At 40.1% G+C, this 13,245-nt stretch overlaps 1 protein-coding gene across 1 annotated transcript in view; it reads left to right on the forward strand.

The window, feature by feature from the left end:
* Positions 1 to 13,245, forward strand: part of adamts6 (ADAM metallopeptidase with thrombospondin type 1 motif, 6) — a 71,694-nt gene that overhangs the window by 31,738 nt on the left and 26,711 nt on the right. The window contains exons 13-15 of the mRNA XM_067574232.1: positions 3,711 to 3,856; positions 5,823 to 5,886; positions 11,737 to 11,839. Of these exons, the coding sequence (XP_067430333.1) occupies positions 3,711 to 3,856; positions 5,823 to 5,886; positions 11,737 to 11,839 (313 nt within the window). The remainder of the gene's footprint in view (positions 1 to 3,710; positions 3,857 to 5,822; positions 5,887 to 11,736; positions 11,840 to 13,245) is intronic.

Consider the following 13,245-nt stretch of genomic DNA (forward strand, 5'->3'; position numbering starts at 1 on the left):
CTTTAAAGTGTCTTTAAAAGTTAAAAGTGCTCGTTTACAATTAAAGCTGCAACAATTAGTTGATTAGTCAGTTGCAGGAAAATTTGTCTTCAATATTTTATCAATTAATCGTTTCATTCACCTGCAAATTTACATTTTTTAAAGCAAAAATGCCAAATATTTGCTGTTTTAGCTTCTCAGATATGAAGATTTCCTGCATGTTTTTGTCATATATGATAGTAAATTATATATTTTGGGGTTTTTGTCTGTTGGTCGAATAAAAGAAGCAATTTAAGGACATCGCTCTGGGCTTTGGGAAGTCTTGATGGGGTTTTTTCAAGTTTCATAGACTCATAGATTAGTCAAAAAAAATAACTTGCAGATTAATCTGTAATAAAATAATCGTTTGTTGCAGCCCTGGTTACAATAGCCAGCCAAGCTAGCTGGCTTGCTTGTTTGCTATCCGGACAAAAAAAGTTTATTTGAGATGTATTTATACCATTGACTCCTGGAGACGTTTATTCTCTGGCAGAAGTTGAATTCGCGTGACATCTGATTTGATAGTTTCTCTGCGTTTTGGACTCACCGGCTCTCTGCTCCCTTAAATGTCAAGATGAGGGATTGATTATGGCGGGAATTTGCATGTCATAGCTAATCAAAGTTGAACTGTATGCAAACAGTTTTATGTGGATGTGATTCCACTGAAATTGATTTCATTTGATCCAAACTTTCACCCTCATTAATGCTGCTGTTATCGGGCCTTTACTCTGGATAAACCACAGATCTCGCTGTGAATATTTTTCAGCGGAGCTACTTTCTACCGAAGAAGTAGGAAAGAGATGTTTGCTGTTATTGATGTAATGTTCAAAGCTGTGAGCATCACAAACTTTGGTTCACCTCCTTTGTATAAATCTTAAAGTCGGTTATCTCAAAACCTGGATAAATAAAAGCAAAACTAACTGCCTGGCCAAATTCCACTAGAGGGAGGTCAGAAAATACATATTTTTGTAATTTGGGAGAATTTACCCTTTAATAAACAAAGTGCAGCACCTGGTGAAGTGAAATGAGAACTCTAATACTCTCCTCTGTGTGCAGCAGTTAGCCTCAGCTAGTGATACCTCACTGCTCCCACTTGCATCTATCCCACTCTGGGAAGGGGTAACATTCCCTGTGTGTGCACTCATGCAACGGCTGCTATCACACACACACACACACACACACACACACACACACACACACACACTAACACACACACACACACACACACACACACACACACACACACACATGCAAGCACGGCAGGCTTTAGGTCATCAGCCCACTGTTGATGCCAGCCAGGTTAGGGGAGACAGTTTTAACACGGATTACGGCAGCCATTGTCACCGGATGGTCCGAGGTCTAAAAGGGAAGAATGGGAGAGTGTCACGAGCTGTCACCCGTCATTACCATTAGCTCAGTGGAGCCTTTGAGGACCGGGGCCCACGGACAGGGTCCTGGACAACACAGGGGGCCCCAGGTTGAGCCTGGGGGGCTTTGGAACAGCTTTTGGAGCAGCTTTAGGAGAGCCAGTGGCATACCCTGTCTGCCCCTGCCGGGGACAGCTTCAAAGGAATATGAATGTCAGCCATTTCTCACCCTGCGTGTAATGGAGAGAGGCCCTCCCAACAGGAGAGGGGAGAGAGACTGGGGGAGGGGGCAGAGAGAGAGAGAGAGAGAGAGAGAGAGAGAGAGAGAGAGAGAGAGAGAGAGAGAAACTGACCAACACAGAGGAGTTTTTTGTGTTTTTACTGTGTTCAAATGGATTCACAGATACCTACTCCCAGGCTGTCGTTGAAAGCAGACTTCATCTTCCTCCCGTCCGTGTCCAGCTCTTACTCCTCTCTCTCCCGCTGCTAATCTTGTTTAGACAGCGTCTCAGGACGTGAATGACTAAGTGAGAGAAAGAGGACAGCGGCTCGACGAAGCCCTCACCTTGACTGTCCCGGTCTCTCTGGGTTCTTAACCTACTGACACAGTTGGAGAGACAAAGGGCCGTCTCTGATCCCCTCTTCCCTCTGGAACTCTGAACAGCTTAGCACGAGGCTTAAAACACTCCTGCTTAAAGCACCACGCAGCCCTTTCCAGCCCTCATCTGCCTCTGAATCCACCTCACAGTACAGTGGAAACAATGAACAAAAAAAAAATACAGAAACTTTCCAAATCAGTAATTATGCTTTGATAACATGATTAGCTAGTTTAAGGAAAAATGTGTGCAAGAGAGCTAAAAACAAACCTTTTTTTCTAAAACCGACATACTAAGAAAATGCACAAATGAAAGGAAATACACTTTATTTGATTTATCTCTACTTTCTGGTGTTAAGTATGGAGTTGTAGCCAGGACATAGTTAGCATAGCGTAGCATTAAGACTGCTGGCAAGGGGTGACAGCTAGCCTGGCTCTGTCCAAAGTGAAAAAAATGTGTCTACCAACTTCGAAGACGTCTTATTTACATGATGTATTGTGTTGAACTAGTCTGTACATGAAAAGAAATATAAAAACAATTTGTAGTTTTAGCAGGACTAACATGTTGGATTTGATGACGAACAACAGTGTCTGTAATATATATTATGTCATATATGTATGACACAGTCACTGTACAGTCAGTGAGCAAAGGTTTTGGTTTTGGTGTCTGTACGGGCATGATGGTGTCAAACCTGGCACCTTGAGATGCTTCACACAGTCACTGCCTCCCTCTGAAACCACAAATTTTCACTTTTACATTTGTGTTCACATAGAAGTTAAACAACCAACATTCAGCATGTACAAGTCAGCTACAAAGTTTCTGGTTTTGCTTTTTTTTGAACTTTGGACAAAGTTAATGCGAGCTGTGTGCTTCTAGACTTTTTGCTAAGCTAGGCTAACCACATCCCACCTATTTAAAGCAAAACTATCTAATATATACAATTGTGAAAACCTACTGAAACAACAGCACACAAAGATAATAAAGTCAGCGAACCACCTCAGTAATGTCCGTCATAGAACAATATTTACCTTTATATTTATTTAAGTTTGCTAACATTAGCCACCATAAGCTAGTGGTCACACCGGGCTGAGTAGCGCTGTAGCAGGAAAACATTGTATTTATAAGAGAAAGAATGTCTTATTTCTTCTTTCAAATGTTGCACAGTCTCCTTTAAGACTTGACTTAACTGTGAACTAAACCTAAATTAAATCTAACTAAACCTTTAATGATAAAAAAGGACACAACTGAATTCAGTGACATATTCAGCTATACAATAATAAACCTCAACAGGGAGGGAACCAGAACAGCGGTAACAACATGTAAAATGGCAGGTAAGTGGGAAGAAATAACAGGACTAATGCGGAAATGAAATTATAGGGTGAGTAATAGCGTAATCACAAGTTAGCGTGTATGTTTAGGGGGAAAAAGAGGGAGAGAGGACGTGTTACTGAAGGAAAACCTCATCAGTCTGGTGCTGTATAGTCTACATTTCATTATGTACAAATGCAAGTGAATTTACAGTGTGTACATGACTGTTGGAAAACAGTAAAAGTGACACTTAAGTATTCTGTGTTGAAATAAGTTGCAGGTTATTGCGTGTCTTGTTCTAAGACTTTAAAACAATCCTCGATCTGACTCAGAGGTTTTGTTGGAAGAAATTATTCAACTCTACCGCAGAATAACCAAAGTTTCCCTCTCTTTGTCTATGTTTCTGCTCCTCCCCGGCCAGTGGTGCTACCAGGGGGAGTGTGTAGCGTTCGGTACCTGGCCTCAGAGTGTGGACGGAGGCTGGGGGCCCTGGTCGATATGGGGGGAGTGCAGCAGGACCTGTGGGGGCGGTGTATCCTCCTCCATGAGGCACTGTGACAGCCCAGCGTAAGTAGGCAAAGTAAGCCACAGCAAGCTGAACACACACATCCAGGTCCTGCCTACAGGTGTGTGTTTGTGTGTGTGCGCACATGTGTATGCTGTGTGTGTATGTGTGTTATATCCAGGTGGGAGTAGAGCTAATTAGACTGTCTGGCGTAAAATATTTCCAAGGATAACTACCTTCTTCCTTGTGAAAATAACAACTTTAGTTGGTCTTTCTTAAAAGCTCAATGTGATGACTTTTAGAGTAAAACATTAACTTCTAATTTTGGCCAGTTTTGGCTTTGACTCCTACAGGATGTAACAAATCATTAAGCTTAATTTATGGCCTCTAAAAATTGTGAAAAGAATAGTACAGTAGTGCGAAACTATAAGAACAAACAGGAAGTGGTGCATGTATTGTTTCAAATGAAAGAGCGGATAAAAACTCAATCTTGTTACCGTTCCACATGTGTTTCCTAATCCTAATATGTGATCTGCACGCGCCAGCCGGCACACAGTTTATCACATAGAGATTTAAAGGTCTCATTAATTGGAATCAATGACTTTTTAATGTGATGCATTTCCTGTTGAAAAAGTAAGAGGTCTTGAAATGAGGCTTTGTGATTTTTTTTAATTTACAACACATTCATTATTTCTCATAAAAAAAAAAGGAAAAGTTTGATTTCCAAGCAATAAAAATAATGCATCAAACTGACCTTTACTTTTGGTTTGGCTGCTAAATCCTACTTTTTCTAAAGTAGTCGGGTATGACCTTACTGTATGCTAAGCTAAGCTAATAAGCTGCTGGCTGTAGCTTTATATTTAACAGACAAACATGAGAATGGCACCAATCTGCTAGTTTAACTCTTGGCAAGAAAGTGAATAAGCGTATATCCCAAAATGTTTAACTATTCCTGTAAATCACTTGTGTATTGGCTTCACTTTTCATGGTGTTTGCTGTTTGGTCAGCGCTTGAACTCTTGTGGAGAAAGTTCTGCCTGGTTGTCCCGGGCTTCTGCACTTTCTTCTAATGAAACTGAGCACAGCAACATGTACTCATGCAGTTTTAAATGCACCGATGTTGCATGTGCAGCCAGTTAAAACCACTAGCGCTCGTCTCCCAGCTGTTTCATCTCACTTTCTACTGTAGAAAATAACGCTGCTTAACCTTTTTTTAAAGCCTTCTCATGTGTCCTCGTTGGACAAATCATCGTCCTGTGCATCTTTGGCTGGCAAGTAAACTTCTGGGATCTTTATCTGTCTGCCATCTTTGCATTCCTTTATTTTGGAAGCTAGATATTACGTCAAACACGTCATGGGAAGACATGAGAAAGAGCCAGGGTGAACCAGAGGGAAGGGAAAAAAGGGGGAGGGGGAAAGGAGGGAAGAGGGGGGAAGAGGAGAAGGCAACAGCATAATGTAGAACACCTGTGTAAGGTGATGCTGCCTCTCAGTCTCAGGCATCAGTGCGGAGAGGAGGGAGGCAGAGAAAACACAGGCAGCACAGCCTCTTCACATTTATTACAGAGCCTGTCTCGCAGTTTTTTTTTTTTGCGATGAAGTGGAAACAGTTATGGTAACAGTCATGGTAGAAAGGGAGGCTAATGAAGGTGAGAAGAATGGAAAAGGTGATAAGAGTAGAAAAACAAATCCTTTAGAGATGTAGTAGATGTGCAGTGAAGAGTAGACAAGGAAAAAAAAAAGATTGTTCTGAGGTTACAGACGTTTGTCTTTGTCCCAAATCTAAATGTCATGTCACACTTAAAAAGCTCTAAGAGCATGAATGACTCATTGGCACACGCACACAGCCACACAAACACACTTCGTCTTCTGGCAGAGACTTTTTGAGACCTGTTTCACCAAACCCTTCTTAATGTACTCACTACATTGCAAAGATTATCTGAAGGATTTGTTATTGTAATTGATGGTGCTTGATGTGATGTGTGGGAAGTCTCCACTCATTCTTATTCTTTTCTCCGGTGTCTCTTAGCCCTTCTGGAGGAGGCAAGTACTGTCTCGGAGAGAGGAAACGCTACAGATCCTGTAACACCGACGTGAGTTTCTTCATTTTTTTTGCTTTAGTTTGGTATTTAGAACAAGTCCAACTTAAATTACACTGCTTTTTTTTTGTCTCCAGCATACATATTTGTGCTATAAATCACTTGTGCTGTGTTCTCCTTTGAGAAAAAAGTCAGACACCAAAATGGAAAAACTCTAGTTTTGCATTATTTCTCTTAAATACTGTTCCATCATCTGTTTTCGTAGCTTGAGTCCTATTTTGATAAAGCAACTAAAATCTTTGATAAAGCAGTAATGTCAGCATTCAATTATAGGCAGAGCAGACAGTCACACTGAGCCTGATAGCATCCTGCTACACAACACGAGAACCACAGACTCTGAACAACAATCTAAGTTAGCTCTTCTTGCTAAATTCTCCTTCTTCTCTAACTAACAAACATGAACACATGATTTGTCCTGCACCTTAGCTCGTTGAACGAGCCGCTAAACAAACATTCTCCACGGAAAAGCGCAGGGCTAATGTCAGTTAGCAGGCTAGCTAATTAGCTTAGGTAGCTCTTAGCTAGGACCACACTTCCTGGGACTGTCTTTGAGCAATTCATTTCCCAACCAGCAGCAACAGCAAACTTAGCTGTGAGCATGCAAACAAAGCATTCACAAGGTTTCTCTTGCATAAATGCTCTCTGCACCTTAGCAGGAAACATCCATTACAAAAAGAGGAAGTAAAGTCCATGAAAGTGCAACAAATGCAGTTTGTAAAATAAGACAGTCACTATACTTCCTGCTATAACTCACATGTCCCTTTATAGAAAGGTGTCAATCTTTACATGAAACCAGATTTATTTATTTACTTAACACTTAAGGAACATAGGAAACATGACAGCAGAAATGCTAACATGCATCCCTTAAAGTCTGCGCTTTGATCCATATAGGATTTTACTGCTACATAAACCTGAATACCTGAAAATGTCACTTTGGACATGATGCTGGTTTGGTTGTTGCTCCTCAACATCCCTGTTAGCGACACGCTGTCTGTCCGTGACTTGTAGCTACAGCAGTTTGTTTACTTAATATCTGTTCTGTTCAGTGTAACACTTGTAGCCTGCCAGCTGCTGCCAATCAAACACAGACACCGACACGCTCCCCTGAGCTGGCTGAGACAAAAAGGAACATTTTTCTTCATTCTAAAAATACAACACTATTAACAATGCATTTAAATACATGTTGACATTTTGAGTGCAAAGAGGCATTCTTCAATGTGATTTCAGTTGGACTTGAAACTAAACTATCCTCTTGATGGATGCTCTGCTCTGGTTTGTAAAGGGACTGAGATAGTTGTGAGATAGCATTCTGACGTGGGAATGCTAATCCTCCTCTTTGCTGCTCCGCATTTCTCCTGTTATCCCAGGAACGGCTCTTTACAAGGAGCACGTCAGCTAGCAGCAGCATCACATCGCCTTTAAGCTTTCTGACACGTTTTCTTCCTGGAACGCAGGACAGACGATGATAAAAAACGCACAGGCAGTGATTCAATATTCCCTTTGGTAACTTTGGGTTTATTCGACTCTTTGTCACTTTATAGTTCATTTATTGTTTGTGACATTTCACTTGAGTCAGTGTTGATGACAGTTTCACAGTGTATTGCATGGAAAGCAATTCACATAATTTTTTTTTTTTAGGTCTGGAGCAATGCTTTAAATAAATATTTAACATGGCTGCACGTTGAGATCTCAGTTCAACTATGTGTAGGTGGCCTTTTTTTCATAAGGTGAAAATTGAAATAGTTAGGGCCCTGGTGGACATTCAACCGCAAGTCTTAAAAATAACAGCTGAGAGCAAGCACTGAGTGTTTTCTTTGGAAAACAAACAACATCCCTAACCGCTATTTCATCACACTGTGACCACACCTTGTCCAGGGAAAATGTGTGTGTATGCACCAGATGTCAAATCCTGACACACTTACATGCATAAATTGATGTTTATATCCCGGCTATTTTTACATTGATTAGCGGTCAGATAGTTATTAACAGTGCCTCCCTCCCTTCCTGTTGCTACTACATTTGTCCTGTGGGAGGTTACTTTATATTATAAGACTGTTTCCAGTATAATGTGTCATGCCAGAGCTATTGAAGAAGGAATCATCTTCTGATTGGATGTAAGACCATCAGGCTCAGAAACTGTCAGATATGCAAATTATGGTCGACGTTAAAGGGGCACTCCGGCAATTTAATGTTATGCTTGGGGACTCGTGAGAGACAGATTTACAAGTCTGTAGCCACATTAGCGGCTCTGTGAGGCTGTACTTACTGAGCTAACATCAGCATGCTAACACGCTCACACTGACAACGCTAACATGCTGATGTTTAGCAGGTGTAATGTTTACCATGGTTGCAATCTTAGTTTAGCATTAGTTTAGTTTGGCAAATGTTAGCATGCAGTTTAATGTGAAGAGGTTCTATGGCTCGGGCTCATTTAGCAGCCTGGCAGCAGTAGTTTTGAAGTAAGTCTCACCCTTTAAACCAATCAGAGAGGGCCAAAGTCAGAGGTGGGATCTCACAGCTGTCAATCAATATGTGAACACACTTCTGATATACTAGTTCTCTTGTACCGAGGCTCCAAGCTAGCATTAGCTGTTGGAAACCATTGCAATGGCTTACACACAGGTTAGCAAGCTCTAGATACCTGCAGTAGATAATCAGTTAATCAAACAGCTCTGTTACATCCATTCCCCCAAGGAGAAATCAATACGTCTGGTGTGGATGACCACAAACCAGATCAGAGAGAAAAGTATTAGTCACATTGAAATTTAGACTTGATGATCACACTAGATGAAAAGTTAAGGGATCATTAAAGTTATTACAGTTCATCCTGAGGGGAACAAGAATGTTTGTACAAAAGTTTATGGCAATTCATCATTCACTCATCATGACATTTCACTCAAAACCACAAATGTCAACTGTGACGCTAGAGGAAAAGTCAGTGGGTCACCAAAGTCTGTAGGCGTCATCATTTTGACATTATTAAAATCTGTGCAAGATTTTGTGCCAATTAAGTTAGGAGGTGTTGAGATTTTAGTCTGTACCAAAGTGGCAGACCGACCAAATGACATTGGCATCCCTAAAGCCACACGACTGCTGGCGTGGATGAAAAATGAAAGTTCAAAAGAAGGAGTGAAGGAGTAGAGGCTGAAGTATTCAGACTTTGAGTCACTAGTTTGGTTTAAGTTTCAAAAATCCAGGATCCTTCAATTCCCATAATGCAACTGGTTGGCATCTTTCATTAAACCCTCCTTGCATGGTACAGTAAATACCTATGTCTTTCAAACTTCAGTCCCCAGTTTGTATCAGTTGTTGTCTCCAACTTCAAACCGAGATTACTCAAGTGATGTCTTGAACATTTCCCTTTAACACAATTTGGAGTCTGATGACGTCAGATTGGTGTTGTGACATGAATATAGTGTGTAGTTCTGATAACTTGATTGATTTATTTATGAAGAAAACAACAAATATTCGCTTGTTCCAACTTGGACTGTTGTTTGGAAAAAAATAAGCATTTTAAGATCGCTTTGACGTCTGGAAAATGTAATTTTTTGTGAATTTTTCTTCTTTTTTTTTGGGACAATTTATAGACTGAATGATTAATCCATTAGTTAAAAAATTCAGCTGATTAATCAATAAGGAAAATAATCCTTACTTGCAGCCCCGTTTTTTCACTTTCAAACACGTGTTAGCACATGTAAATCTCATTTGGCCCTGCGCTGTCATTTCGACACACACTTGTAATAATATTATTCTGTCTCTTCGGACTCAATCTGCATGTTTGATGTGCAGGTTTAAAGCTGCCATATTGGAAAAAACACTTGAGTGGTCATGAAAGTGGCTCAGCCTCCCCATGGCCAGCTCCGACATGGAACACTTTCAGCATGTGAAATACAGCTTTGACTCAAGAGCTTTTATTTGTCCCGGGGGAGAGTGTTTTGGGAGTTTCTAAGGACCTTTTCACACCAATAAAGTATTTCTTTCCACCTTTTTTCTCCTCTTACTGGAGCAACATCCACGCAGCGAAGTGCCATCCCAGATAAGTCTATCCAGAATCAGAACCAGGTCAGCACCAGCCTGCGTGGAGCTGGGCTTTATACCTCCTCTGGCTGTGTTTATGTTTCTAATTACCCAGCCAAAGAAGTGCTTCATTATCCATCATAAATCCACACAAGAAAACAGCGATCGCTCCAAACGCAAAACACACTGTTCTCAATTAGGAATTCCAAGAAATAAGTCTGTTTTAGTGTGTGGAAATAAAATGTGACATCTCGTACAGAGTTTGTCCAGTTTTTAATAACGATGTTGTCTATGCAAATAAAAACTTCTCAGAAAAAAGAAATGATCTTAGCAGATAATTCACTTACTCAAATAGTAACAACATGCTACCCTGCATCAGTGATCTCAAGATATAAAAGGACCGTAGAATACCAATGTGCTCGCAGGTTTAAAGGACAGGTTTGCAATTTTTCAAGTCTGTTTTAAAACAACAGTCAGGAGTCCAAATCAGCATTGAAACATGTTTTTCTTGCTGTAATCGTTCCTCCTGTTCATACTGACCAAGTGATGGGGGACAAAATCCACAGTCAGTAGAAAAATGTATTTAAAAGTTTATCTGAAACTAATATGAAGCTTCAGCAATGAGTCAAATCAAGTTGATATCTTTCAACATTACAGTCTTTTTAGTGCCAAAGTCCCTCTTTTTGTTACTTTACTTCCACCGCAGCTCAACAGGGAAACACTGTCCAAGGAAACACAAAGAGGGAATTTGATGCTAAAAAGACTGTAAATGTGGCAGATATCCACTTGATATGACTAACTCAGACTGCTGAAGCCTCATATTAACCTCACATCAACTTTTAAATGCATTTTTGCACAAAATGACTATGTGGACACACTGTGGATTTTGGCCCCCATCATCCCATTATCATTGAAAGCTCATTTGAAGGGGATCTTTTAATAGCCAGTATGAACTATGATGATTACAGCGAGGGAAACCTCTTTCACTGTTCATATGGACATCTGACTGTTGTTTTAAGACACACTTGAAATTGGTGAACCTATCCTTTAAGCTCCATAACTACAAATCATGTATATATTTTTTTTATTTTTAGATTTTTGGATTGATTTTTTCCTGTTGTTTTGGGCATCCATTGGTTTCCATTCATTTCCATGTGATATAAAATCAATTAGTGGACTCTTAAACCTTGTTTAAGTTGTCTAATCCATTATAGTCTGCATTTTTTTCCTCAAAGTTACAACATTGTTGCTTTACAATGCAAATTGATTTGAAAAGTCTGCATGTCTTTACTCTGCAACAATAATGCAGGCTTACTATCCACTGTGATGGATTATACATCCCAAGCGAGTTTCTGTGTTTTAGTACTTAAATTTTATGAGAAAATCTTTTTTTGTCAATAACAACAAAAGATAACAGTGCCGTTGCCAGGCACCGTGACATCTGTATCACAAACATTGAACATTATGGACTCTTCAAAGTTTGTGTTTGATTATCAATGATTAGTAAAGCATGCAACAAAAGGAAAAGGGTGACTGAAATATAAAGGAGTAAAGAGAGACAAACCAACAGCTAAGCTAACTGACTCCTTCTTTCATGTCTGCATAACTCATGGAGTTTAAGACAAACAAGTCTCAATAGTCTGTTAATTGATGTTCATATTGGATGGATATAAATGAAAGCCAGTTGATGCTTGGAGCAGCAGCAAAGTGTTTTCGCAATTGTTATCATTGATTTGTGATCTTTTGTAAGTGTGTAAGACATGCAAAAACACTGGTGTGGTCCTGAGTGTCTCAAATTGTAAAGTATTTCGTTTTCTTTTGTTGCAGCCCTGTCCCGCAGGATCTCGTGATTTCCGAGAGAAGCAGTGCGCCGACTTTGACAACATGCCTTTCCGTGGGAAGTACTACAACTGGAAGCCTTACACTGGTGGTGAGTTCAGGACACCAGCTATTTGTAAATCCATTTATGTTCTCAGTAACTACTGCTAGTCTGCAACTAGTGATTCTCTAAATCAGGCTGCACCATTAACACTTGAGGAATGTCTTAGCTAGTAATGTGAAAACTAGCACAAAAAAGGGAGTTAACTGTGTAAATGGGATGTCATTGTAGCATCCTGAGCTGTATCAACACTGCTAAAAACAACAGTTTAAAAGGATAAATCTATATATTAAAATGAACTACTTATTCTTTGTAAATGTAGGTATTAGTTTTACGTGAATACTTGGAGAAATATGTGTTTCAGAGTTGATATTCCTGCAGTTTAGAATAAGTAAGAAATATCCGTATATGCTAATCTAACTGAAGCTAACTGACATTAGCAGTCTGGTGTTTTTAACATAACATTTGAGGTATAATGTAACATTTGTGGTTTGAGATATATTGTTTTATCTTTATAAAATGTAATTTAAAATATTTGCAGTTTACATCATTATTAAATAAGATTGTGATTGAGTGTCAGGTGACCTCTTTTACTCTTCAGTCTTTTACAGGTCAGATATTAGCAAGCTAACGTTTAGTTTTGTCAGTTTAAGCCTTCAGGAAGCGCTCCGGGATGTGAAGCAACGTTCATAGGAGTGAAAGGGCGCCATCTTTGATCGATGGTATCCACTTCCCCTTAATACACCCGTGGTTCAGTTACCTACTCAACAGTTCCACGTGGCCGCTAGTGGGTGTAAATATAAGGTCATTAGTAATCTCTACAGTATGTAAGAACTAGTTTGTGTGTTGCAACCCATTTAGATTTAGGCAGATTTAGTAGTGATACGAGTGTGCCAGATCGTTCATTGTTCAAGCCATTAATCGGGTGTTGTGAACCCCCTCAAACTGCACTTCAAATTTCAACTGATTTGGCAGAAATTCAGCCCAAATTAACAGAAGGAGGCGACCGGTTTGAGGTTAAAATCTGGCTTAATCTGTACCACGTCTGCCCAGTCTTAGTAAACACTTTCTTTATAAATAGGCTAAATTCGGAAATGACAAAAAAGCAGTTACATCCAGTCCCAGACTATTTCAAACATCCAATCTCTACTTTATTCAAGCACTGAGCTGTAAAAACCTTCCTGTGATCCTTTTAGCGTCACAAATGACTGCAGGCCGGCCTGTTTTGTGTACCCAGTTAACACCAACAGCGGGGAAAGGACTCCTCCATGGGTCGAGAATTCTTCAGATTCCTGCACACTGCGCCGTGTTCGATTGTTTTACGTTTTTTGACAGACATCCTGACACATCTCATGTCGAGAGAGTCTCCCAGAAGGAGGACTGGGGGCTCATACTTTGGTCTATTCTGGATCACCACTATCTGACCGAGCTGGAAGTGCTATTGTACTATCACAGTT

This window comes from Thunnus thynnus, chromosome 19, assembly GCF_963924715.1.
Source record: "Thunnus thynnus chromosome 19, fThuThy2.1, whole genome shotgun sequence".
Taxonomy (NCBI): Eukaryota; Metazoa; Chordata; class Actinopteri; order Scombriformes; family Scombridae; genus Thunnus; species Thunnus thynnus.